The sequence below is a fragment of the Dermacentor albipictus genome, chromosome 3, assembly GCF_038994185.2.
Source record: "Dermacentor albipictus isolate Rhodes 1998 colony chromosome 3, USDA_Dalb.pri_finalv2, whole genome shotgun sequence".
Taxonomy (NCBI): Eukaryota; Metazoa; Arthropoda; class Arachnida; order Ixodida; family Ixodidae; genus Dermacentor; species Dermacentor albipictus.
Window position 1 is genome coordinate 91,088,938 of NC_091823.1, and position 26,421 is coordinate 91,115,358.

The 26,421-nt window shown below is 43.6% G+C and overlaps 1 protein-coding gene across 1 annotated transcript in view; it reads left to right on the forward strand.

The window, feature by feature from the left end:
- The window catches only part of LOC135902947 (cell adhesion molecule Dscam1-like), a 158,100-nt gene that overhangs the window by 120,198 nt on the left and 11,481 nt on the right, over positions 1-26,421 (forward strand). Inside the window, exons 5-21 of the mRNA XM_065433287.2 lie at positions 4,537-4,830; positions 5,904-6,170; positions 8,684-8,865; positions 9,520-9,745; positions 12,386-12,547; positions 13,731-13,930; positions 14,462-14,549; positions 15,555-15,674; positions 16,950-17,123; positions 18,389-18,536; positions 19,904-20,052; positions 20,441-20,572; positions 21,054-21,221; positions 22,076-22,146; positions 23,051-23,288; positions 24,453-24,551; positions 25,693-25,878. Coding sequence (XP_065289359.2) covers positions 4,537-4,830; positions 5,904-6,170; positions 8,684-8,865; positions 9,520-9,745; positions 12,386-12,547; positions 13,731-13,930; positions 14,462-14,549; positions 15,555-15,674; positions 16,950-17,123; positions 18,389-18,536; positions 19,904-20,052; positions 20,441-20,572; positions 21,054-21,221; positions 22,076-22,146; positions 23,051-23,288; positions 24,453-24,551; positions 25,693-25,878 — 2,904 coding nt within the window. The remainder of the gene's footprint in view (positions 1-4,536; positions 4,831-5,903; positions 6,171-8,683; positions 8,866-9,519; positions 9,746-12,385; positions 12,548-13,730; positions 13,931-14,461; positions 14,550-15,554; positions 15,675-16,949; positions 17,124-18,388; positions 18,537-19,903; positions 20,053-20,440; positions 20,573-21,053; positions 21,222-22,075; positions 22,147-23,050; positions 23,289-24,452; positions 24,552-25,692; positions 25,879-26,421) is intronic.

The following is a 26,421-nucleotide window of genomic DNA, read 5'->3' on the forward strand; positions in this document are numbered from 1 at the left end:
ACACTCTCGGAACACGAGCTCCAGCCGGTCACGTCGTACTCGAAGCTAGTACGTCGCCGCTTCATCGGGTGCACGTTGCGGCGCTGCTGTTTACATGTCGATAGAGTGGCGAGCCATTTATTATCGCTTGCGCTAATCTCAACTATTATCGATCGCAGAGCGCCTCATCGCGCAAAAAATAACACGCTTGGGACCCGCTGCGTGGCATTCATGCAAATTTCTAACGGGCCCGCCAGTTTTCCCAGTGGAAATCGACAATACAGCGCAGTAAGGGGTTCTGTTTTTTTTTTCTTTTCTATTTCTACTTTTGGTCATGCTGAGTAATTCGTCCAATGGGACTCGGCCGCTTAGCTTCGAACGAGCGCGCATACATACCGGGAATGCTATTTTACTTCTCTGTCGAAGTGGACGTGGATAAGACGTAGGAGATACGAAAAGCAAACTTACGGAGAAACGTTCGTTAGTGCTGTGAAAAAAAGAATTACCATCGTCAGCTAGATTTGTATAGAAAATAACATGTGCGACAGTCAAAGTGGAAGACCTACTATAGAAATTTCACCAATTCTTACCCGATTCACTTTTTTTGCCGGGACCGCCGCTGTCCGTCGCTGCCAACATGGCTCGCTCGATGAATGTAAATTTTCAGAAACTATGCAAATGGCCACACCATTCTTGCTCGTTTGCTTGGTCTGGGTCGCACCTTTTGCCTTTTTCCACGGAATCTATATATGCTGCTGGCGAATCCACTCTGGTCGACGAATATGTAAACGTGCTTCAGGATGTCCCATTTCTGCAACCGGTTATTCACGGCGACCTCGTCAATTACGCTGTTGGGAATGTGTCACGATGTTTGGTCATTTTTCACAAACATAAATATGATTATGCATTCCTTCAGTTTTCTTTCTTGAAGTATTTAAAGCATTACGCCTTGTTTCCTTGTAAAAGAGATGTGTGCTTGGTGGAGGTGGAGGAAATAGAGAGAGTAGGCAGGGATGTTAACCAGAAATGCGCCTGGTTGGCCACGCAATATTATTCCCATGTCATAAAAACAAAGGAGAGTATAGCAGGGAGAAAAGGTGTGCAGGCCATCTGGGAATGCTGGTTCATAAATCATAGTGTTTCAGCTGTTTCCATCATTGAAGTAATAATTCAGCTCCTAGCGCTTCCTCGAACAGTTTATAATCTCTGTGCTCGGGCTTTATGAAAGCATTTCCATTCTTCAGGGACTATTATTTTCGAATACGCGTTCGTTGTATGATACACTACTTTCTTTTGATGCCTTTTGAGGCGTGGTTCTCATTATGATTTTCAACACTAAATAAATTACAAGTAGTTCTGCTATCGATTGTTTGCTTCAAATTGATGTTGGGTGCCGGAGGTCCCAATACAGTCTTTGACTTCCTTTTGTATTTCATATCTATCAGCACATGTAAGCACTTTGAAGCAATAAACTTTGAAACTTATCAATATATTTGATACCACAGTGATAACTTTTTTTTTTCAGTAGCATTCATTGAAGTTCGAAAACATTAGACTTTTAATCTGAAGGTCGCGAGTTCGTACCTAACCTTGGCTGGACTGTTTCAAAATCGCGGCTTCGATGTCCTAAGCGCCAGGTTTTTCATTTCGTGAGACTACAGAGTCTTTTGTTTATAGCTGTGCCCGAGGATGCTCCTAGTGCTATTCACTATTGCGGCTTCTGACGCTTATCTGTCAATACCTTTACTTGTAAAAACTATAAGTTACAATTTTAAACTGCCACGGATTACCTTTTACAACACTGAACGAGAAAAGAGTGTTGTACTAGAAGCGCTACACAAGTCTGAAACATAGAAAGGTGTTCTCCGGTGCCTTTCTGTGACGTTTAAGCTTGTGCAAGAAAAGCCCACGGCGAATATACCAGTAGTATGACAGCTTCTTCAATGTATGTATGTCAGTTATCACTCAGCCCTTGGACGGGTTTACATGGTTTATTCCGATGACATGGCTTTAATAAACGCAAAGTAAATGAACATACGTACAAAGAGAGAGAGAGAGAGAGAGAGAGAGAGAGATTCGTTGCACGTTTTGCGTATGGCTTCTGTTTTTGGATAACTTGAGAGTGGTGACACTAACCCCTGCGCCGATTAGCAATGCATATTATGAGACTTTGATAAGGAAGACATGCTTCATATTGGCAGCTTAAAACTCATTGCTTTATTGGTCAGAAAAGAAAATTTACTTAAAGGATAGATTGACAGTCGTGCGACCATCTTGCTGTTCGCTGGTGATCGCTTTAACCGAAACGTTACTGGTTTCTTTATTATTATTTATTTTTGTAGTGCCGCTGTTGTTATGTTTCTGGTATCGTACAACTCAAGCTTGCTGCATTGGAACAATTGTCAACGTCGCCATCACATCGATATTAAGAAGGGCACAACTTAACGAAATTGCACGCACGTCGTGAATCTGACAATGCACTGACGAACAGATGTAAGCGCTCTCTACTGCTACGCACTATACGATTATCCATGCATAAAATAAGCTCACCGCGCCCTTGCTGCCACATCGCAGTCACTTCAGTTTTGGTTCTTACTTTCGGGGCATAGGGTCACTCAAGAAGGTGCTCGGTTTTTCTGTTCATCTTTTTGCTAGTATTTGTGTCTCTGCAACAATTACTACGTCATAAAAATACAGCATTTTATTGAAATAAAGATGAAGACAAAATACGGCAGAGCTCATCTCAAGATGAATGCTGACGCTAATGCTATAAGCACGGAACCAATGTCGCGACGCACGGTACTGCCACCACTGAAATACGCCATACATGAGGCGTAATAACACCCAATAACACCCCGAAATTGCACCAGGGGTGCGAGGTGCGCCCTTGTAGAGAACTACTGAATAATTTTGACCGACTGAGGCTCATTAATGTGCACACAGTGCACGGTACACGAGCGCATCTGTCCTTAACTAAATGCCGCCGCTACAGCGAAACATCAAAGCCACGACCTTGCGCAAAAGCACAAGGTCGCAGCACAACGCCATATTACGCCGGTACAGCACAGTGCAGTGCAGCTACACAACGCCGTATTCATGGCGCCGCGTATATATATAGAATGAAATCGAACGAAAATAGACTTATCCAGACAAAGAAAGTTTCCCCACAGAAGGGGGGGTAGACAAGCATAAGATATGGTTCCTTAAAGGATTAAGTTACGCATACTATAACCCATCGACACGGAGACTGTGTGATGAGCGCAAAGACGGGGGGTGATGCAACGTGCGTTTGAGAACACAAGAGAGCAAAATTCATTACCTTGGCAAAGGCTTCTTGTCGAAAAAAGAAGGGCACTGTACTCAGGCATTTCTACCTTTCGTTTTGTAATGTTTTCTGTACAAGTCTACTTATCTCTTTAAGATTACCTCATCCACGGCACTATCTACTACGGTTATCGCGAACACGCATCCCCATGCAACGTTTTGCAGGCCTTCTCTTCTTTTAAAAGGACGCGCGCTTAACCCCAGGAATCGCAAACACTATTCGACATAAAAAACAATCAGAACACCTTGTTCACATTTATTTCTGGCCGTAAGGAGTTCACTTCTAGCAAAAACTACAAAGTTATACCATAGTTAAAGTACTTAGTATACTACTCAATTAAATTGTAATTGATTTTTTTTCATAAAGAGAGCCCAAAATTTTGTTCAGCGTATCAAAACGCTACTATGGCCGCGGGTTACTATGAATTTGACATTAGGTTTACCGCTGCTCAATTAGAATTTTCAGAAATTAAATTTACTGTAGCAAAAAACATACCTAGTACTTTGTTGGGTTAAACCCCATCTACAATTTACGCTGGTGCGCTTGACGCGGACGCATATACTTTGTTCTTAACACTTGCTGCAAAAGTCTCCACCTTACAAGTGTCTCTTCCACTTTGCATGTCATTGACATGTTTCAGTCGGCAAGTCGGCGAACATTTTTTTTTAGAGCGTAGCTCTTAGGCGCCCTATCCTGCGGCGAGCATCAGTGTTGTGCCTCGTAATCGAGCGAACGAACACAGCGAAGGATCAAAGCGAACGTGGAGCGCAGCAGGTGATGAAAGATGGCCATAGCGGAGAGAGCGTGAGGAGGAAAGCGGAGGAGAGGTGTGCAGCTGAACCATGAGGCTGAAAGCGAAGGACGAGGGTATGGCGAAAGCGTGAGAAAAAAACGTGGTGGCGCGCAAGACGGGCTCGGCGGCCACAATGGCTACGAGATGGCGCCATAGTAGCGCGCGCCGCCTGTAGGGAAACAAAGCGCTACATGACCGGAGGTATGTCTGTGGCGGCTGCCGTGTATCGCGCCCACGCGTCACCCACACGCCACTTCTCGCGATCTCCCGATTAGCGAAGCATTGCCGCCACATCTCGTTGCGTTTGCAACGTGCCACATGAGACAGATTGTCCGCGCCAGCCAGTATATCACGAAATGTCGACAGGCCTACAGCTGCGCTCATATTTTGCATTAGCCAGTATCGTAATTGTCGGTGAAATTTTTATATTTTTTTATAGACACACACGTGAACACGGCACCAAGGCTGACGGACCGCAGGCCCGTGGTGCGGGCGCGCCAAGGCGACAACGTGAAGATACCCTGCGCAGCGCAGGGTTACCCGATTCCCACGTACTCCTGGCACCGCGTCGAAGGCGGCTGGAAGGTATCGCTGGACTCGGCAGGTCGAGTGTCTCAAGCAGACGGCACACTGCTCTTCCGACGCGCTTTAGTCGGCGACGGCGGCAAGTACGTGTGCGTCGTCAACAATTCCATTGGCGAGGACCGGATGGAGACTCAACTCACTATCACAGGTACGTACACTACGAGCTTCCGTACTGAAAAACAAGGTCAATGGGTGCATTTGTTTCCAATTCGTAATCGTGCGTGGCCGGTTGAGAGAATGGGAGTGTTATATAGGCACCCAGTCAAGCCACTCATCCAGGGAGAACATGCACCACGCAGGCACGTTCTTGGATCGGCAGCATGCAATCTTTTTTTTTTCCTGTGTGTGTGTGTGTGTGTGTGTGTTTCGTTTTGTTTCTTACTTTTCTGTTTGGTTTTAGTAGTTGGCATGCATTTAGTGAACTATGCCACACTCCTGCAAAGAATTCCAATGCATCAAACCTCGACCGGCATCAGAGTTATGTTATCCTTCGACAACGCGTAACAGAAAGCTCTGGTGCCTGAATGAACAAAAAGTTTAAAACACGTTACAAAGATGACCGTATGAGGCGCAAACAAGTAATTAAATGCCGACTTGGGAATGAAATAAATATCTTTAAGTTATCTTCGGGGCGTCCGCTCGGAATCACAGTTTTTATTTTTCTTAGCTAACTTTTAATGGATTTTCTGTTGTTTTTATGTACTTCTGAGTTTCTTTCCTTCTTTCTTTCTTTCTTTCATGAACGCTGTTAATTTTTAGCATAATTTCCCAACAGCAGACTTTCGAGTAGCCGAATCTTTTATACACAAGGCAGCAGTAATCACTGTACCTTGACATCCACCTGTCCCGTCAACAAATCGCCATCCACGCCTTATAAACATCTGTGCATCTGAAACTTGAGCGTGACCCAGACAATGTAACAGATGAGATTTAACGCGGGAATATTAATGACGTTCAACAGTATGTCATCAAGCGAAGAAACAATAAGTGGTGCAAAATAGTCTTTTTTTTTTGCAACGTACGTTAAACATTATATTCTTAACGTGTGTTCTGTCAATCCCCAATCATCATACACTTTCTCTTGCCTGTTGCGTCACTCTTGCGTTTGCATATGAATTTGCAGGAGGCTTGCGAGGCGCCCACTACTTATGATAATTATATGCGGTATATGAGTGTTTTTCCCACGCATTACTTCAGTTGTGCATTTCAATGCTTTCGCAGCCCCACTGACAGCGACGGTTCGTCCTAAGCGAATAGTGGCCACCGAGGGTGCTCCGGCGACACTCAACTGCACCACCACTGGTCACCCTGTGTCATCCGTGGTGTGGGTCAAAAATGGACAGCCCGTCGTATCCTCGCGCGTCAAGATGCTGACGCGGGAGAAACTGCACATACCCAACGTGCTGCGGGACGACAAGGGGATGTATCAGTGCTTCGCGCTGAACGACTACGACTGGGCTCAAGGCACGGCTGAGATTACGCTGGGTGGTGAGCAGCAAACCCACGATGCGATCTTCCGTTTGCACTTAGTAATTGTTGTTCAGTTTTGCTCGGCTGAACTAGCGCACACTTCAAGTTTCCGATATATTTATCCAACTTCATTGCGATGTCTGTCGCATCTAACATGTTCACTTCTGAAGATTACCAACAGGTAACAAGACAGCCACGTCGTTTTAGCTTTGGAATACTTGTTTATCTAGCCTAATATTATCATAGTCCATAAGTTAATCAATCGACAACAGGTTTCTAAACTTTCCGCAAATAATGTGTGCTTTGTTATTGGTTCTCATTTGCATACAGTGTAATTTCTAACCGTGGGTGGACCGCAACAGAACGACAGTATAGAAACAGTGGAGAAATACGAACACGTCTAGTCTAGCTCAATCGTTCCTACGCCGAAGCGGCGGTAGAAGGATAGTTTTCGTTTCAGTATTGCGTCAAAACTGGCGCATCAGATCGATGCTCACTCGGTGCTCTCGGTTCGCCTGGTGCTCCTGCGATGAAAATGACGACGAACGTTGCCATAGCCATAGGTAATCTCTGACAATGTTTACCGAACAAGAGAGAGCGTGGCCCTTCGTTTGGGCTGGATCGTTACGTTTTCGCCGCTTGAGTTTCCTTTTCGTAAAGGAAAGCAGCACCAATTTCAACAATCAATAGTTTACTTACTGTGTCCCGTTTCTCTGCACCTTGCTGTGTATGGAGGATTCAGGGCGGCAATTGTCAATTTCGCTTCTCACAGGTTGGGCAAACAAACACTGAATCTTACAAAATTCGATCAGAAGCTACCTCCTTTAGAAAGATTTTCTTAAAGAAAAAGCTGCTTAAGTGCTTTCTAGAGTATTACTGCATTTTTCATGCAATTTCTTAATGGAGGCGGTACATGCTCCACTCGTGCTTGACGAGATTTACCTTTGCTATTGCTAACCACATTGATTTATTGATTTATCACAAGCTTTAGCCTCGCAGCAAGGCACTTCCCGTCCGTTTCCTTTCGCATCGCCAGCATTTTAGTATCCCTGTCAAAATATGTTCTGCTCAAATAAAAAAGATAACAGCAAGAGCGTCGTCATAGCCTATTGACAACACACATGCTTTCAGCTTCCATTAGTATTTGATCCGGAATCCCGTTATGGTTGTGACTTCAGGCACAAGGAATGAATTCGCCATCTTGCCATAACCTCACCAATGCGCAAGTCGTTTCCAACAACTGTGCTGGCTCAGTTTAACTGGCATACAAGCGCTGAGCACGCAAGTGGTCCCGCTATGCTCTCTGCCACGACGGGTGTACCTTCAGGGAACTCAGTATGCGGAAAAGCCGGCATTCTTAAAGTGCCAGAGCGCCTAACAATACACGAAGTGCTCGCATATTTCCAGAGCTTTCCACAACGCAGTGACAAGACCCAACATTGAACAGGCGGAATAGACCCAAAATTTCAAGTTACGGAAAATGAGATGTTTTTTAGTATGTCTTTTTGTCGAGTGGTGCATGTTTCACGACACAAAATTGCCTCGGAAACTGATTGCAATAAATTTTCTGGGTGCTGTCTACATTTGCTGCCCATCTGCAAGCACTGAAGCCTTAATTTGCTAATATATATATATATATATATATATATATATATATATATATATATATATATATATATATATATATATATATTGTTGAAGCGTGTTTCTTTAGCCGTTTTTCCCAGTGGCGTTTCAAGATCGCGAGGCACTTGTAATTATTAAGCATTCATAAAGATCGGGGTTATTGTGGACCGAGAGCTTGACTTACCCAACATTTGGTAGGAAATATTCACTGGAGCAAGCAATGCACCGGTAATAATAGTACAACATGAGCGGGAAGGTGAGTGCCCATAACTGGTAGCTGCTGGGAATGAAAAGCATCTTTAGTCCTGAATTCAGCGTTCCCTAAACCGTCCTGCATCTTGAGGCCATCAATGATGCATTTTAGTTGCTCGTCTTCGAATACGAGAAGCCTCTGGGGCCAAATAGTGCTCAGTATACCGCATCTTGTTTTTACGCCTTGTATACTATGGTCGTCACGTAATTAAGACCCTCTTTTTCTACGCAATCGGCTTCACAGCGGCAACCAAGTATGACGAAAAAAATAGATTGTAAAGTACGAATTATTATTCGCCTTGCACCGTTGTGAAAGTTACATAACAATCTTCGCAAGTAGTGTACTACTGACAACTCGAAATGATAAGCCAAGGACAAACGCTGACCTTTTTCTTAAATCCTTCTGAAGTCAACATTTTCCTCCTTCTCCTCCTCTTTTCTTTTCTTTATGACATGTACCAGAAACGTGTGAATGCCCGTGCTCTAGTTTCAGCGCTCTGCATACATAAGCGTGTACGCCTATTAAAATACAACTTTGTGTGACGTTGGGCGCTTGTCTTTGTCTTTTTTGTGCGTCCTTAGCCCTGCGCAGTCTGTCGGCACAGATAAACAAGTCGCCTAAACCTAAACCCTTTAAATGTATTGTGATGCAGATGATCCTCCTGTCCTCATGCACCGGTTTTCCGAGCTGACAGTGGATCCAGGCTCATCGGTATCGCTCAAGTGCGCAGCAACGGGCGCGCCCTTGCCACAAATCACGTGGAGTCTCGACGGCGAGCCTGTTGTGGAAAACATGCGCGTGCGCATTGGAGACTTCGTCACCAACGACGGTCAGGTACGTTAGCCGTCAATGCATTATGCGGTTATGCAAAAGTATAAGGTGCACTTAAGGTAGGTGGACGAAGCTCGCATGCCTCTCTCTGGCAGGCAGGGTGTGTGCTTGAAACTTCCATTAAGGGGCTGCAAACGTACAGAACTCGATTGTGCAAAGGTTCAGGGATCAGGGGAAAAACAAGGGTCAGCCCATAGGGAAGTGTCGCGGAATCCACCAGTTATTGTAGTCTCGGCAAAAGATTGCTTCCCTTGAGTTAGGAAATCTATATAGCTGACCAGGCTGATTACCAAAGGGAAGAACTGAAACACCTGCCGGTTCGAAAATGCTAGGGGAAACAGTCATTGCTCTTCTGTTGGTTTATATATACCGCCACATAAGAGTGCTTGTGTTACGCATCATGACTCGATCGCATCTGTAAACCCTTATACCTGAATCGTGTAACTTGATGTGGTTAGGCTGTGGAGCCAGTAGTTTTCGTTAGTGTCTCCATTTTTATCACTGTATTCCTAACGTTTTTTTTCTTTTTTTTGCACCAGGCATATTTAGTGAGCACCATGCTAGAGAATACTTTTGTTGGAGATGAAAGCGCGGTTTCATCACTAATTTATTTCTCGCATTTATATAAACTTAGCGGCTCATTCGAAACGCTTACAGGTGAACAGCTTCGTCAATGTAACGGCTGCGACTACGGAGGACGGCGGCCGGTACCAGTGTCACGCAAGCAATGATGTCGAAACTGTGTCTCACGGTGCGCGGCTGAATGTGAGGGGTCCCCCGTTCATTCGTGTCATGCGCAACGTGTCCGTGTTGGCAGGACGCACGCTGATGGTTCACTGCCCGGCTGCCGGATACCCTCTCACCCAGATATTCTGGCACAAAGGTGAGTGCGAAAAAGCAGTAACAATGCGGTAACGTCGGGAAACCAAGCAGAGAGAGAGAGAAGGGAAGACGGAAAGGCAGGGAGGTTAACCAGACTGAGTCCAGTTTGCTACCCTACACGTGGGGGGGGGGAATGGGGAGTGAAAGAGGGAGAGAGAGAGAACTTAGGTGTAGGATGTCTATAGTCGGGCACTCAAGTCTGTTGCCCTCAGGTAGCGAAAAAGCGCTCGAACTGCTTTCTGGGCCAATGAACTGTGGGGCCAGGCTCCCAAGATCTTCGCTTCCGTAAATGGCCTGTCATCCAGTCTATTTAAGGCACACTGAAGAGCCTCACGTTGATTATCGAAGCGAGAACAGTGGCACAGAAGATGACTGATGGTCTCTTCACACTTGCACATAGTGCACATTACCAAGCAGTTTCCCACTATAATTACCAGGCAAAACACGGGCATTGCGATCGTTCATTCAGCCACCATGGAAATGTTGATTATTACAAGGTTTTTCTCATGTTGGGGCTTGTGGCTTCAGACGTCCTTCTAGCTTTGTTCATTGCACTTTACCTGTTTTTGTTGGCCTTAATTTCGAAGCTGTCATATATATCTAAAGACTGAAGATAATAGCACTCGGTACACGTGAACAATTACAGTGAAATGATGGATTTGCAATATGCTATGTTGTTAAAAGTAATCAATTAGTGATCGAAATCATAAAGCAGGTTGAAACCACAAGGACCAAATTTAGGCAAATTCATGCGCTAATATTCGTTTTTTTTTGCTGGCTGATCCGTCATGCTTTGAGCTCCCATTAACGTTAGGGCCACAGTTCACTACAGTAATTGTTGTAGGAAGCCCCAGTCTTTCACATAAACATGCAGTTTTAAAGCATTACACTGGTTAACAAAACACATTGCCTATAATCAGCTGAAGCAAGGAAACCAGTCTGAGTAAGACACTTTAATATCAGGCGAGGCAAAGGTGAATGTATTTTCATTGTAGACGTAGGTATTTAAAAATAGCTACGTACTCCAAGCTATAATTGCGCTCCATAGGCACGACGCCTGCGTCGGTGTTGGAAGTATTGAAGTTAGAGCAAATGCGCCACGACCTACGTATTTCTGATTGAGCGGGACTTCAATTGTAGCAAGCGCAGACAACTAAATATTCCTGATTGCTATCTTCTTCTGCCACTTAATACGCAGGGGCTACATACTTATTCCGCGTATGTTTGTACGCTGATTTCGTCTCCTTGCAATTTGTGCAAGTTTATTCCGTCACACTACGTCAACAGCACTCCAAGGACAGCAACAGACATATAAACGGCAGCACGCGGCATGAACAGCACCATTTAGCTTTCCAGTATGACAGGCAAACAGGCCCAAATCAAGGCCTTGATTGACGTGGCCAGGCTATGGAGCCAGCAGCTTCCGCTGGGAAATCTCCCGTTTTATCACAGTATTCTTAATATTTGTTTTTGCACTACGCATATTTAGTGAGCTACATGCTAGAGAATAGTTTTGTTGGAGGCGAAAGCGCGGCTCATCATGTGTTAATGCACTCCGTAACTTCTTGACTCCGGACGCTGCGCCGGTGAAAGATTGACAACCTTGTGATTATGAAAGAGTACACTTGGCTGTCTTTCAAGTTTAACACGGTTCAACCACTACAAAAATGACGAAGAATCTTAACAACATCAACATAAGGTATAAGAATGGTTATCCGGATAATAAATAATTATTTAAAGTACACAAAGTACACATTGGAGTTGGGTTTCACGTTGTTCTTGTCCTGCGTCTATATATGCGCAACATAGAAAATCACAATCCTTGCTCAATCGGAAGCCTGGAATTATTTTTCGCAAACGTAGTGCTGCCCATGGGCAAAAAAGAACTGTTTCAAATATTCCCATGCTCTGGAAAAGAATCATATTACATTGGGTACCAGACATGCACTTCAGCTAAGCAATTCCACTGCAGCGCCTCATCTTTTTTAGTGTACTTTCGCAACGTCGTCTCCTACGCAATGGTGCCAAAATGGAGCAATCTGGCTTCAGTCTTACCTCTATACTTTTCTCTAACGTAATCATTTTTCTTTTTTTGGTGCACGAGGCAACTACGCCACTCTCGGCAATCATTAACGTCAGGCCAAAACCCGTAAACGTTTTCTCAGTACCAAGTGCCGTTGGAGGTATCAGTGTGTTCTTGCGAAGTATAAATCATTTGTTCTCCCCAACTACGAAAGGTGGTACAAAATTGTATTTTCTTTTACTTTTAATTGAATTTTTCACAACGTTCGCTTTCTACAAGCGAGTACAACTGTAGTCAGGTATATGGCTTATTTACAGCGCATTTCCGACGTGACATTGAGCACGATCGACGCGTGCAATTCACGCTGTTGCAATGAAAACGCGCGTCACACGTTAAGCTTTCATGTATAGCCGCATTTACAGACATTTCCGGATGTACTGTAGCCCGGACATCACGTAGCGTATAATGAATCTGTCAACACCAAGTGAGACTGCGCATGCAACAACATACGCTGGAAGTGCTTCCCATGCGATAGTGTCGCTCAACCGATGTACTTTACGGGCATAGTAAGACTAACAACAAGCTGTGTAGGTTTTCTCAATGTGGTTTTACCGGCAGGGGACGCCCGGCTACCGCAGAGCAAGCGCCAGAGCGTGTTTCGAAATGGCACGCTCACCGTGCATCGCGTCGAGCGCAGTGCCGACGAAGGCATCTACCGGTGCTTGGCCACAGGTCCCTCCGGGAAGTCCGCCTCCAGGGAACTCTACGTTAGCGTCATGGGTGAGTGCCGCCCGTCAACTGGGAGTTCTTATTCGCTGCTGCGCGGCGTTGGTTTTGTTGGTGGAAAGGTACGAGGAAGTCGTTTTGTACTTGCACGCTATATATGAGAACCATCGAGGTGTTTGCTTTCGTGGGATTCCTCTCTGAGCAAACCTTAAACAAATATACGATCACTTTGCGTGAGTAGAGAATCACTCGAAATATTTTCAGAGTCTATTCGTCGGCGAATTACTGCCGGGAAGACCAGTATAGGGTGCATGGTGATTACGTGCTGTAAATTCTCGCACCGAGATGACTTAGCGCTCGTGTTATTTCGTTTCTCTCTTTCACTTGTGTATTGTGCTCTTTTATTCTGCTTAATGCTATACCAACTAGCCTGCACGTCCACGCCACTGGATCTAAAGATACATCTAAATACTAGGAAGAAATCCCTTAATAGCACAACACTCGGCTGTCTGCACATCTGCACCAGCATATGTTTGGATAGACTTCAGCTGGTCAAAACAGACATGAACTGATTCTTTCTCATATGGGCAGCAGGTATGTACCACTTAGAGAAAGCTCGAGCGTTCTAATAATTAGTCATTTTATTTTGAAATGGGCAGAAATGTTAGGGATTATATCGTCTAAAAATGAGGATTGATCCTACTAGTAAAAGCAGAAGTAATCCAACGTGGAGTTAAATGCTCCGTCGCACTGTTGCTGTTGCTTTTTCATAAGTGAGATTAACTGGCTTGAGTGCAACATTGTGTGCAAGTAGTAAAATGAGGTATCAGATTTCAATGGCGTCATAAAAAGCCGGAAAGCGGGACCTGTATAACTAGCAAGACATAAAGGTAACAAGAGTATTTGCACCTAGAACGGAAACAACGACCGGCAACTGATATAGTGAGCGTTGCGATATACGTGATGAGCATGCAATCACAGTGGAACACGAAGCATCATTCTCTGCTTTTATTTTTTTCGAATATGAGCACATAAAAGCGGTCTAAGAGGTTGTACTTTTGGTCTAGTTGGTAAGCAATATATCGGAAACCTTGTTGCACAGAAACAAACAAACAATTGATGGGGAGAAAGTCAAGAAGACACAGCGGTCGTTTGTCTTTCCGACTTTGTCCAGGTAGATTTTCGTCTAGTCCGATGCATTTGTACTATTTAAAGTGGCTCCTTCTTGCATGCGCAGTGGCACCTGTGGTGGGTCCGTTCTCATTCCCGGCGAACCTGAAGGAAGGCATGCGGGCCATCGTGACCTGCTCCGTGCTCGAAGGGGACAGCCCCGTGCGCATCCGGTGGCTCAAGGATGGCGCGCCCGTGGCGCCAGATGGCAGAAACGTCAAGGTCGAGTCGAGCAACGAGTTTTCCTCCACGCTGTTCATCAAGCAAGTGAGAGCTCTCTCGGTCAATAATTCTTTGTCACGTGTCGGGCAGGAGCAGCACGACTGCCCAACTTCGCCATTATGACTGATTAAACTCTGGCCCATTAGGTCCCTCTAGTTGTTCGCATGCTTGTTGTTGTTGTTGTTGTAGCCTGTGGCACGTGTGGCTCCTACCCACGATGGGGGATTGGCCAAGAAATGGATGGATTATTCCAAAATAATTTATAGCATAAATTTCCTATTATCTATGGGAATAGCATTGAATAGGGTTGAATAACCGGCTAAAATAAAATCAGGAAGGTGCTGTTGAATGAGAAATAATTCCAGCAATAATTTCCCAATGAATGCCGTTTTTTTTCTTCCTTTTTTTGCACTCTAGGAGTGTGGCGATGGGTGGAGGGCTAGAATTTACTGCACTTTCGCTTGAGAGCTTGTCACGGTGGACTGGTCTATATTTTGTCGTTCAGTTGCATCAACCAATTTTCACCGGCAAATACGTAGCGCCAGAGCCTTCTGTGTTTGTGTCGGTCCTCTCCAGGTCGGCTATAGGCATCGTGGCGAGTACACCTGCGTCGCATCAAACTTGGCAGCGTTTGCAAACTATTCTTCGAACATGGTCGTCAACGGTGAGTGACATGGTTTATGAGTTTTGTTTCGAAAAAACGTTTCGTGTTCACTCGGCTGCATGTTTGGTTCTACAGTAACCTCCCTCAGACACATGAAAGCACGTACACAAAAACACGCACGTAAACATTCAGGCACATGAGAGTATAATGTATGGTGGTTGAACGTGTGCGTGTGTGATGGTCGCTATTGGCAACTCATTTTGGTAGCATTCTGCCCCAGGTGCTGTGCTAATGAGGCACCGAAAAACCTAACCCCTTTAAAAAAGTTAATAGAAAAAAGACTTCCTTCAAAGCGGGGGTACTGACATTAACAAAGGGTAACTGTGAACATAGATGCGGGACGCAAGCCGAATATAAAACATTCTGATGTCGTCGGTGCTGATACACCTCTGTTGGTTTTTTTTTTTCTAATATGGTATATATGACTCAGAGAATATATTTATTACATTTCTTTCTCGCGAAATATTTAATGTCCAGTCCTAACAGATTCCTTTCGCTCAAGTCTACTGTTTCAGCTGTATGAAAGCATAAGTTATTTTACAAATTTAAAACCACCACTTCTTTTTGTTTATATGACGTCGAACAACAGGATATGACATAGCGCTCTGTTAGCCCGTTACATAACACGATGAAGTTTTCCTTTCTGTTAGGTAAGTATATGGCGCACGTTGTTATTAGAGCATATTGATAGGCGATGACACTAGGAATACATGCAGGTCTTTCCTCGCTTCATACCTCCGAAATTATTTGATGTCTGCAATAGCTTAACGATCGATTCATGCTTAATTACATGGTCGGAAGCTGTTGGAAGTTATAAAGAATTACTAAGTGTAATATTCGTAGCATAATAGTACAATGCTGACTTTTAAAATGAATAAGAGAAAAACTGGGATTAGGCATTTGTTCTCTTCTCGGTGTCGTCAGTGACATTCTTCACATTTGACATTCTGACATTCTGCTATGACATTCTGCCATAATGTAATATTTCTGACCTCAACCTTTCAGTGCCGCCACGGTGGAAAGTGGCTCCAAGAGAAAAAGCAGCAGTAGTTGGAGAAAATGTGGTGATTGACTGCCAAGCAGAAGGTTTCCCTCCTCCGAGGATCTGGTGGGAGAAATCATCAGGTGGGTCATCGCGTGTAACCTATGAAAGGCTAGCACAGCGGCCCTGATTGGGTGTTTCAGCGAACACCTTAAAAAATCTTTAAAGGTTGCCTGTGGCAGATATCACAATTCTAGTTCATGAGCTTGTCTACTCGAAGCGGCGGATATTATTTGCACAAAAAATTTAGATGCAAAATCAACTACTTAATAATAAATTCACTAATTAAGTTTATAAGTAATTACATTATGGCCCATATTGCAATTTACAAGCTATAGCCGTGGAGTTCGCAAGGCGGATCCACTGGGAATGAATTTTCAAGTTGACACCAGTTTCGAGATATAAATTCCCGAACTTTGCGGAGAAATGCATTGGCGTTCCAGTTACTTGGTAACAAAACGTAGGTTCATGCACTGAAGCACACAAGTAACTGGAACGCGAATGTATTCCTCCGCGAAGTCCGGGAATTTATATTTCGAAACTGGTGTCGTCCTGAGAATTCGTTCCGAGTTGATGCGCCTTGCGAAGTCCACTGCTAGAATTGATCAATTGCAATATGGGTCATATGATAATTAGGTAGAAAGTTAATTAGTGAATTCTTGATAATTAGTCGATTTTGCATATCAATTTTTTGCGCGAATAGTGTCCGCCGCTTCAAGTAGACCGGCTGATGAACTAGAATTGAGCTATCTGCCATAGGCAACCATGAAAAATTTGTGAAAATGTTCGCTGAAACACCCTGCATAATTTTCCGCATTAGTCAATTTACCGCATTAGTGCACTTCTGTTAGGTTCGCTGCAAACTTGACTATTTCAGCAGTAGTAGCGACTACTTCTGCTTGTCAGCGGTCATGCGCTCAGTCTGCAATACGCGTGATACTTTTATGTTTGCAACTCCGAGTAAATAGCTTAGAGTGCAGTGCTAGTTCCTTTACCGTGAGAAACAGTGAAAATTTAAATTATTTAGTTTATTCTTACATACATAATTTTACTTTTCTTTTTTTCCGTTGTTTTTATTGGTAATTTCGAAATAGCAGGCTCTTTGCAAACGCAACTTCTTCCGGCAGCACCGTTATTAACAACCGCATATATATATATATATATATATATATACATATATATAGTTTCGTTTACAAAGAGCCTGCTATATATATGTACTTTTGTTATTTATCTAGGTTAACATGAGTTATTTCCAGTGTTCAAAAGCAGAAAAGCAACGGCGCAATGCACTGTACATCGTGCGCAGGCTTGGTCGACCGCGCAATGCCGTCTTTCGCAAAGTTGACGCTTTCTTTCAGCCTCCAAACCGTCTCAGTACAAAGTGATCATAAGCAACTCACACATACACGCCCTCGAAAACGGCTCGCTCATGGTGCGCGAGGCCGAACGCAACGACACTGGCTTCTACCTCTGCCAGGCCAGCAACGGCGTGGGATCTGGAATCAGTAAGGTGATCGAGTTGAAAGTGCACGGTAAGTGATGCGCACCGATAATCGCTAATTTATTGGACTAAAATAACCGCTGGGCGAAGCAAAGACAAAGTAGACTTTTGTCTTTATTTGAACGATTACCAGTGCCACCACTAATGGGGCAAACGCGCAGTGCAGGCAAGTGCACCTATGAATTGCAAAAAAAAAAAAGAAACTGGTCTAGTGGTTTCTACTCAAGAGGTTCCTAATTCATTGCCATTGTTTCATCTTAGCTAACTATCATCGCACTGCTAGTGTTACATTAATGAAGAGTAGCATTCAAATCCCATTATTAACTCTTCGCAGTAAAGAATCACGCATTTCCCTTTTTCATAAAATCTACTACCACAACGCATCTCTTCGCCTTCTTTGGATCCAACCTGCGCCTTATTATTCGGCTTGTCGTGACCACTTACATAAAGTTAACGTACCCCGTCATAACACCGTCGCGTGCTCACAATCATTCCTTCTTAGGACTTCAGTCGACTGGAATAATCTACCTACATCATTAGTAAGCATCAGTGACCCCACTCTTTTTAAGAATGCACTAATCAACATAAAATAATGTATGGTGGCAAATGGCATAATTATGTACTTATTCGTGAACATTGTCTGCTTGCTAAAGTGTACTTTTTCTGTATTTTCATATCATGTAAGTCTCTGTTTTATTTGTTGTGAATGCATTACTAGTTTTTTCATATTGCTTTTGTTCCTTGGAAATTTCTTGACCTAATCCTGTATTTTTAGCTCTTGGAATGTATCCTCGCCCCTCCCCTCTGCAATGCACAATTATGTACCTTGAGGGCATCACAAATAAATAAATAAATAAAAATCAATATTTTCCGAGAAATATTTTTAGGAAACGGCAGAAAAATAATCAATATCTTTACCTTTTTGTAGGAAATGTATTGTAAAAAATACAGATGTATGAATGCGTGAGATTTTTTGGACACCTACGGTTAAAGCAAGTCCACGTCGTAATTTCTTTTGGCAGCATTCGTTGCACTGCTGCTGAGGTAATTCTAGTGATGGCTATTCAGCGAATGTGCGGGAAGTTACCTCTTGCTATTTTACATCTCAATATCGTAAGTTTATGTTCAATAGCGCGGTTTTGAGAGAAAGGATGAAATTCACGTTCAGTACAGCAGTCGCCTTTGTCTTTACTTATAATATGTAGCGGCTCTTGCGTGACATGATACGAAAATTTCCTGCACACACCTGCACCACTGGTACGTCGCAAGCGTTCACCTATATTTTTGCACCGGCAGTGTCCGCCCACTTTAGGAACGCATTCAACTCGAAAACTCTTCGCAAGGGCAACACGGCACGCATCAAGTGCGAAGTTTTTGGTGAAAAGCCATTGACTATTTCATGGAGCAAGAACGGTCAGCCAATATCTGCGAAACAAGATCAACGGTGAGTTTGACCACAATTAAGTGCTATCTACTAGTTGAAACAAAAGAGCTACAAAAAGAAAAAAGAACGATCGAGGGCTAGTTCACACCAAATGCCGACTTTTACTGCATGCATTGCGCGGTCACAAATTCAAGCAACAGGTGCACACAGCAGTGAAGATCCATACATTTAGCGAATGTCTTATACGGTCCCTAGAGCACGAATCGCTTTTAGTGCCAGTGACGGATGTGGCCGCGGTACGAGTATATTGGATGGTTCTTGAAGTACGCCGGTATGAAAGACCACGTAGTGCTCCTGTGCATCCGCCCCTAAGTACACACAGCGCTCAACCTCTTCCTCTCTTCATCTTTCTATTCTCCTTTTTCGTTACCCCGAGTGTACGGTAGCAAACCGGACGGACGGTTGACTTTCCTGCAATTCCTCTTGTTGCCTTCTCTCTATCTTTTTATTTGGTCCGGCTCGACAAGCTTTTCCGCTTGAGCCTGATGCTCTCGATATGTTGTCGAAGTTACTAGTTATGATACCTAGGGTGCGCGCGACAATCGAGTGCTATTAGTTGGTAACCTTAAGTTCTCTTCATGCACAATGATGCTAAAGAAATGCAGCTGCCAATTTTTTTATTTATTATCAGCTCTGTTTTTTTTACTCAATTGCAATATATTTCACGTCCCGAAAAACACTAAGCAGTAAGTAGTCGTAAACGTTCAAGCATCACTCTTTTGGTAGCTTACGGTATCCCAAAGCTAGCATCATAAACGTCCAATATGACATCACAGACACACTGGAGGAATTATATTACGAATGTCAGTACGCTGTTTTTGTGTAAGGCGACAAAACGTTACGCACCGCTTAAGGCAAGACATTGAGAACCGTTCCTGAAACTGAAATTTCAGAATCCCCACTTCCCTATTAGCAGCCTTACGAAGTGCAGAGTTCGATCTTTATTCGCTCGTATTCCCTGTGGATGTTCAATAACTTTCCGCATGAGTCTCCTCATAGATTGAGGCTCAGACAAAAAGATCACAAAAGAAGAATCTCCAACAACATTATAGATTGTCAATATTTTCCCCAAAACACTTTTAGAGGATACTTTCAATACAATATGTATAAACTTGTTGGATCTACTGTATTTCTGCCACGAAGTACAGCTATAATTATAGCGATATTTGGATTATAGTTATTCGCGACTTACACCACCTATAAATGGCTGAATACTATTCTATGCGCAAGTTGGGCCGCTATATACATTATCCTTAAATTGAACACTTGTTAATTGCAGAATGCGTTAATAGCAAAAATAGACGTTACACTTGTGTTTTTTATTGTTAAACTAATAAAATAGGACGTTTCTTGGCTCGCACCTTTAGGTACGAAATAAGAACCAGTGAGACAGAAGAAAGTGTTGAATCTCAGCTGGAAATTCACGCCGTTGACCGGAGAGATTCCGCGCTCTATGCGTGTCTTGGAAACAACAAGCATGGCAAAGATGAAACTAGGACACAGTTGATTGTGCAAGGTAAGCGCCAATAGTGACGACTTATGTTGCTGACGAATGTGCCAAAGTTTCGGCTGAAGAAATAATGCTTGCCCATTGGAAAACCTAAAGCTTGTTCACAGTTCGCTGGTACATGTGCTAACGCATAACCTAACCATAACCTTTCTCAATTCTTAACCTAGAAGACAACAACAATGCACAAGTGCGGCATCCGAAATGTTCATTTTTGAGCGTGCACTCTTCCTTGACTCATATTTGTGATCTTATAAAAAGGTACACGGCAAACATGTCTGTTGATTATCACTACACTTTCGCTAAACCAATAAGGACACTTCATTCAAAGAGCACTAAAACAGTGGCATTCAAAATACCTCGAAGGTGTTCAAACAGGCGTCTCTTGATTTCACAGAAACCCCTGGAGCTCCGTTCAATCTTCGAACGTCTGACGTGACGAGCCGGTCTATGACGATTTCTTGGGACCAGCCCTACACGGGGAACAGCCCTATCTCTGCGTATCGAGTGCAGAGTAAACCTTCAGGGAGTACGTCACATTTTATCCAACTTTGATTTTGAGACGCACTATTTGTACTTTCAACGCACTTATACTTACTGATTTAATGACATACGTTCGCCAAGCCCTTTCTTTGCTGTAAGACCAGTATCGCGTCTCTAATTGCCCGAAGAAGCATTCCTAGCTCCCTAATTTCAAGCATACTCATACGCGCGTAGTAACAGCTGCAATGAATCGCAGCAGGCGTCATACCTGTTGGAATGTAGGCGGGAACTCAACTGAACTCTAGACTAATAATTTTCCAATCAGATAGATTTCAAAAGACAGAATGTTCTGTTTAATCGTCAGTGACAAAGCAGAACCGTTACACGTGGTACGTAAACAAGTGCATCATGTTTTTTTTTTCCACATGCATTCATGGCCATAATGAAGGTCGTCTTAAACTTGAAATGCAAAATTTGTGGTCATTTATAAACGACAAATAAAGCATATCAATTTATTTTGCTTTCAGCCAAGTGGAGTGGTGCTATTAGTGAACACAAACTTCAAGGAAGAGTCACCACACTTACTCTTAGAGACCTGCGCCCTGTCACAGCATACATCATACGGATACAAGCAGAGAACGCCTTAGGTGTCGGGGAGTACAGTCAAGAAATACAGGTCGCAACCGATGAGGAAGGTGAGCATAATTTAGAAAGAGTACTTCGGAAGATGATTGTTAGCGTTGCATGGTCCTCTAAATTTGAAACGTTTGCAGTTCCTTTGATATCGTGCTGCTTTGCGTGATTATGGCATTACAGCACTGCCCCAGTCAGCTTACGCTGAAATCGGTGAATGAAACTAGAATGTAATTCGTAGCCCACCGCTCAATGCGGCCGTTGCGACATACGATGTTGTTCCCAGTAACAGTCTATTTAGGAACCCACTAAACATGAAGACGTCCCATGGCCACTTAATTAACTTAGCAGAATACCTAACGGCAATTTTAATTACAGTGCTAAACTGAAAAAATTGTGCCGAGGCAAGTATGGAGGCCTAACGCACATCTAATAAAATTAAGCAAATGCCACGCTGATAATATTACGAAATATTTGTTACGAGAATTACTTAGTGATGAAATGTCGAACAGTTGCCCAGGCCTATGGAGTAGTGCACCATAATAGTTAACCAAAAACTTGAGGAGCTGTACTATCCTATATATCCGGGTTTTATCGAATTGATGCACCATCAGTCTTTTTATAACAAAGTGCTACCGACACTTTCGTATTTTTTTCATCATTTATATGTTTCCTAGTAGCTATTTCAACAGTGAAGCGTATTGTATTTATGCAGAACTTTAGCTTGTAAAGAAACTACACCCGAAATGTAGAATATTTATCGTCTTTGTTGAGGAGGCTATCAATAAAATTAACAGAAAGCAATTCTTTTGTAAGGTTGTTATGAAGCTTGTATTGCGGCAGTTGTCGCACTGCGCCCGCGCCCAAGCATTCAGAGCGAGTCAGCAAAATATATGCTGCTCCTTTATTGTTAAAGCACCTGAAGGCCCACCACTGAATGTTCAAGCTTCTCCAGTGTCATCAACTTCTCTGAAGGTGTCCTGGCAGGTAAGCCGCAACATCATATTTGCTTCTGACATTACGTTTTTTTTTTCCAAATGCGTGAGCAAGCTTGTATCGTAAGAGCAATGTCTCACAAAAGAAACGTCGACACTATAACTGTGTATACGCTCGGGATACATGGATGCAGTGTAGATTTCGACCATCCAATGTGAACTTGTATAGACTCTTTCCAACCTCAAGAATAATCTCAGCACATTCAACACATATCGCGAAAAGCGCGTTTAGCCACGGTGCGTCCTTGCACTATTTGGGCGTGCTGCCTCAGCACTTCGCGCTGCCAACGTGCTTGTAGTATTTCGGTAGGAAAAAGACAAATACTTTGTGACCTACATAGCGTACTCGTGGTATCGTATTAACCCATTTCGCACGTGTTGTTGGATATTTGGGTGCGTTTGATTTTCTTCACTTTCACTTCCTCTTTATCCTTCCTAGTGATACAATATGCCTGGAGTAGCATGTCAAGCTTGTCGCCAAATTAAGCAGACGAGTCACAATGAAATTGCTGTGTTACGCCTGCTAGGAACAGAAGTGTAAACGACGCTTTGTAAACTGTCACAAGAATCGAAATTGTCTTGTCTCTTAAAGTAGGTTACGGAATTTGACATATCAAAACCATACGATGTGAGTATGAGGCATGCTGTAGGAGGGGGGGGGGGGGGTCATCGGATTACTTTTGACCACCTGGGGTTCTTTACCGTGCACCCGATGCGCGGTCCGCGGGCGTTCTTGCGTTCTTGCGGCCCGAATTCCATCCCGCGCCGTCGGGCTTAGCAGCGCAGCACCGAAGCCACTACGTCACCATGGCGGGTGTGTCTTGCCTGTTCATAGTACTAGTTAACGTGGAAGTTAATCCATCAACCATAACGTCAGAAAAACGTTTGTATTCCAGCCCCCGAAACGGGAGTACCAGAACGGCCTGCTGAAGGGGTACTATGTTGGTTACAAGAAACACGGCACTTCAGATACATACACTTACAAGACAGTAGACACAACGGGCAGCATCAAAGAAGAGGTTGTGCTCACTTCGCTTCATCGTTCCACAAAGTACGCTGTGCTTGTGCAAGCATTCAACGAAAAAGGAACAGGGCCACCGTGCGAGGATATACAGCTTGAAACCTTCGAGAACGGTAAGAAAGCTTCTTCCGCTTCGTGCTACATTATACATATTTTAATTGGCCAGCCATTTAGTGTGCTATCCGATATTGGTGTCTTCATTCACGCTGCCACGTGTATATCGACATTGTAAAAAAAAAAATAGAGTAAGGAAGCCCAAAAGAAACGCACAGAAAAAAAAAATGGGTGACTTGTGTCTGACTGCGTAGTGCTTTTGAAGATGTATTTCAAAAAGTAAGTATAAAATCCTTTATTAGGTACCGATTTGAGAGCTGCGTTAAATCTTTCACGTAAAAAATCTCATCGTTGGAGGCATCAAAATGCCATTTACAAGGAAGCGACTCAGCGTCTAACGGACGTGAACACAGCTACCGTAAAGAATAATTGCAGTATGTGGTGGAACCAATGAACAAGAGAACTTGCGAGGAAAAGCATATAAGTTGTACTCGCTTAGCTTCTTTGTCGCTGCACAAACACACGCACGTATTATTTATAATTATTTGCGCGGCACTGTTTACGCACTTGTTCATTTGGAGAACGCGTGAGAGGAATCACAAGTGAGAGCACTGTGAAGAAGCATACGCGTTGTAATGGTGAATCGTTTTGACCGAACAAAATGCATTGTCACGTTATCGCCCTTAATAATTCAGTTGCTGACACAAGTAGACCATAGCACATTTATTATCTGAGTATTTGCACAACGTATTCAAAAATACGTTCTGTAGAATTCTGTTTACCAATTACTTTTTGTGTGATCCGTCAAAGCAACACCTATATATTTATTTTTTGTTTGCTTATAAGTGCGAGCAATATCAAAATCAGAGAAAGAATATTTGAATTTTAGAAGAGAAAGGTATGTGACCACGGGCACCGTAACTTCCTTAAGGTCATGGGAACCATCTCTCCGCCAAAGGAAAGCCACCAGTAAAGTGAACCAATCAAAAACATCCTCGGTTAATTCATTAGAAAATTCTTCTGCGAAACAGAAGAAGCAATAAATGATGCAGCATTCTACAGTTAAGTGCCAGCGTCGCCGCTTTTCTCTATAGCAATGCGTCTAGTACATGTGCTGACTGTATTTCTTGTCAGCATTACCATGCTGGCTAGAACTGGTTCATTGTAATATTTCTATGACACGAGAAGAATAATGACCAGCCGGCACCGGTGCTGTTTTGCAGATCCACCACCGCCACCTACGTTAAGCGTCTTCAGCACGAGTTCCACGTCCATTCAATTGCAATGGGACTCAAACGAGGGTGATGACGCATCTATAATAGGTGCGTTGCAGCAACTGTTCTACAAGCTATGCGGTAGCTTTTTCTTTTGATTTTTTTTATTTCGTCGAAAACCACGCTTTTGACAGTTAGAATTCCCCAGATGTGTGTCTACAAACGAAGCAATGCTGAACCAAACTTCTAGTGAATGTCTGCAGCGCGCGTGTGTATTATGCGTGTGCGCACTTGTGTGTGTGAGTGTGTGTGTTGTGCGTGTGTGTGTGTGTGTTTGTGTGTGCGCGTGCATGTGTGTGTGTGCGTGTGTGTGTGTGCGTGCATGTGTGTGTGCGTGTGTGTGTGTGCGTGTGCGTGTGTGCGTGCGTGTGTGTGTGTGCGTGCGCGTGCGTGCGTGCGTGTGTGCGTGTGTGTGTGTGTGTGTGTGTGTGAGCGTGCGTGCGTGCGTGTGTGTGCCATAAATAAGGAAATGCTTTCATTCGGTATATCTACGTGAATAAAACGTTGTCAAAGGCAAAGAAAAAAGCCTTATATCAAAGGGCACGTTACATGCTGAACTTACCGGTCGAACATGGTCAACGATGTCCTGGCAGCATACGCGAAAGTACAGAAGGAGTCACGTTACACGGTGGCGTTGTTGTTTATTTAATTTTGCTATTGGCCACTCTAGTGTTCTTTTGCCGTCAGCTCTGTACCTCCTGTTTAGCTAGTCATTGCCAGCTCCACGAAACGCCTATATTTTTCCACGAAATGTTTTGCAATCGATGAAAGAGCGCTTTCGCAGCTGGCTTCCCAGCTCTTACTCAGCTGACCACGCAGACGAAGTTACGATACAAGCCGCAGGGTGAGGAGAAGCGTAGAGTTTCGTTTAGGCTAGCAAGATGCTTTAATATTCTAAACAATGTTTCGCATACTTGAGCGAGTGCGTGAGATATATTATTCGCTGCACTAACTCGATACGTGCTCTTCGTTAGAGCAGGTAACATTCTATCAACTGTGCATCTTTCGCACTGAGAAGGCACATGTTAAAATGATAGTTCTGTTAGCTTTGTGCTTCGAACAATGTCAGTGTCCTAGTTCTGTTGTTGCTGGTGTTCCCCCATATATAAAGTGTATATAAATAGCAGAAATTGTGCTTATTCTGCTCATATGGTAATGGTTTTTGCCAGAGCTGTTTTGTTGTTTTCAGGTTATTACATCTACGTAAAAGGTCAACAAGGCACCTGGGAGGAGCATCAGGTTTCTGCTCATCAGACAACGCACACTTTTCAAGACCTTCTTTGTGGAACAAATTATCAATTTTACGTTGCCTCGTACAACAAGATGGGCAAAAGTGATCCTAGCGAAGTGATATCAGCAAAAACTCAAGGAGCACGTAAGCTGGACATGAATTTGAATCTCTTGCAATGTGCAGCTCAATGCCGTGCTTTCATTTTTCGGGGCAATGTGTTTAACTTTAAGGAAAGTTTACAGGTATGTATGACGGGAAAGCCTGAGACTGAAATTGTCACAGACAGGAATGCTTGCTTGCTGCAATGATTATGACCACATCTCCATAGAATCAATTAAGTTAACAATAGCCTACTGCCACAGTTAATGTGCTGTGTGACACGGCATTTACTAGCAGTTTTCTTTCACCTTCGGACAAAGAGCGGCACAAGTACGTTTCTTTTAACCTTGAGCCTTAACAGTGGCTTCACTGCAGAACCCTTCTTTGCAGCGATCAATTATTATAGTGAATACATTAAACATAGGCGTGTTTTAATAATTTGCCAGCATTGATATTGTTACGCGAACAAAGGATTAAGACTGGAGACAATTTACAAAGTACATTTACAAAGGGCCAATGCAGCGCTGGCCAGTTCAGCCGACAGCTCGAGGGCCAGAGAGCGTTCGCCGTCTTCGTCGGAGCGCCCGC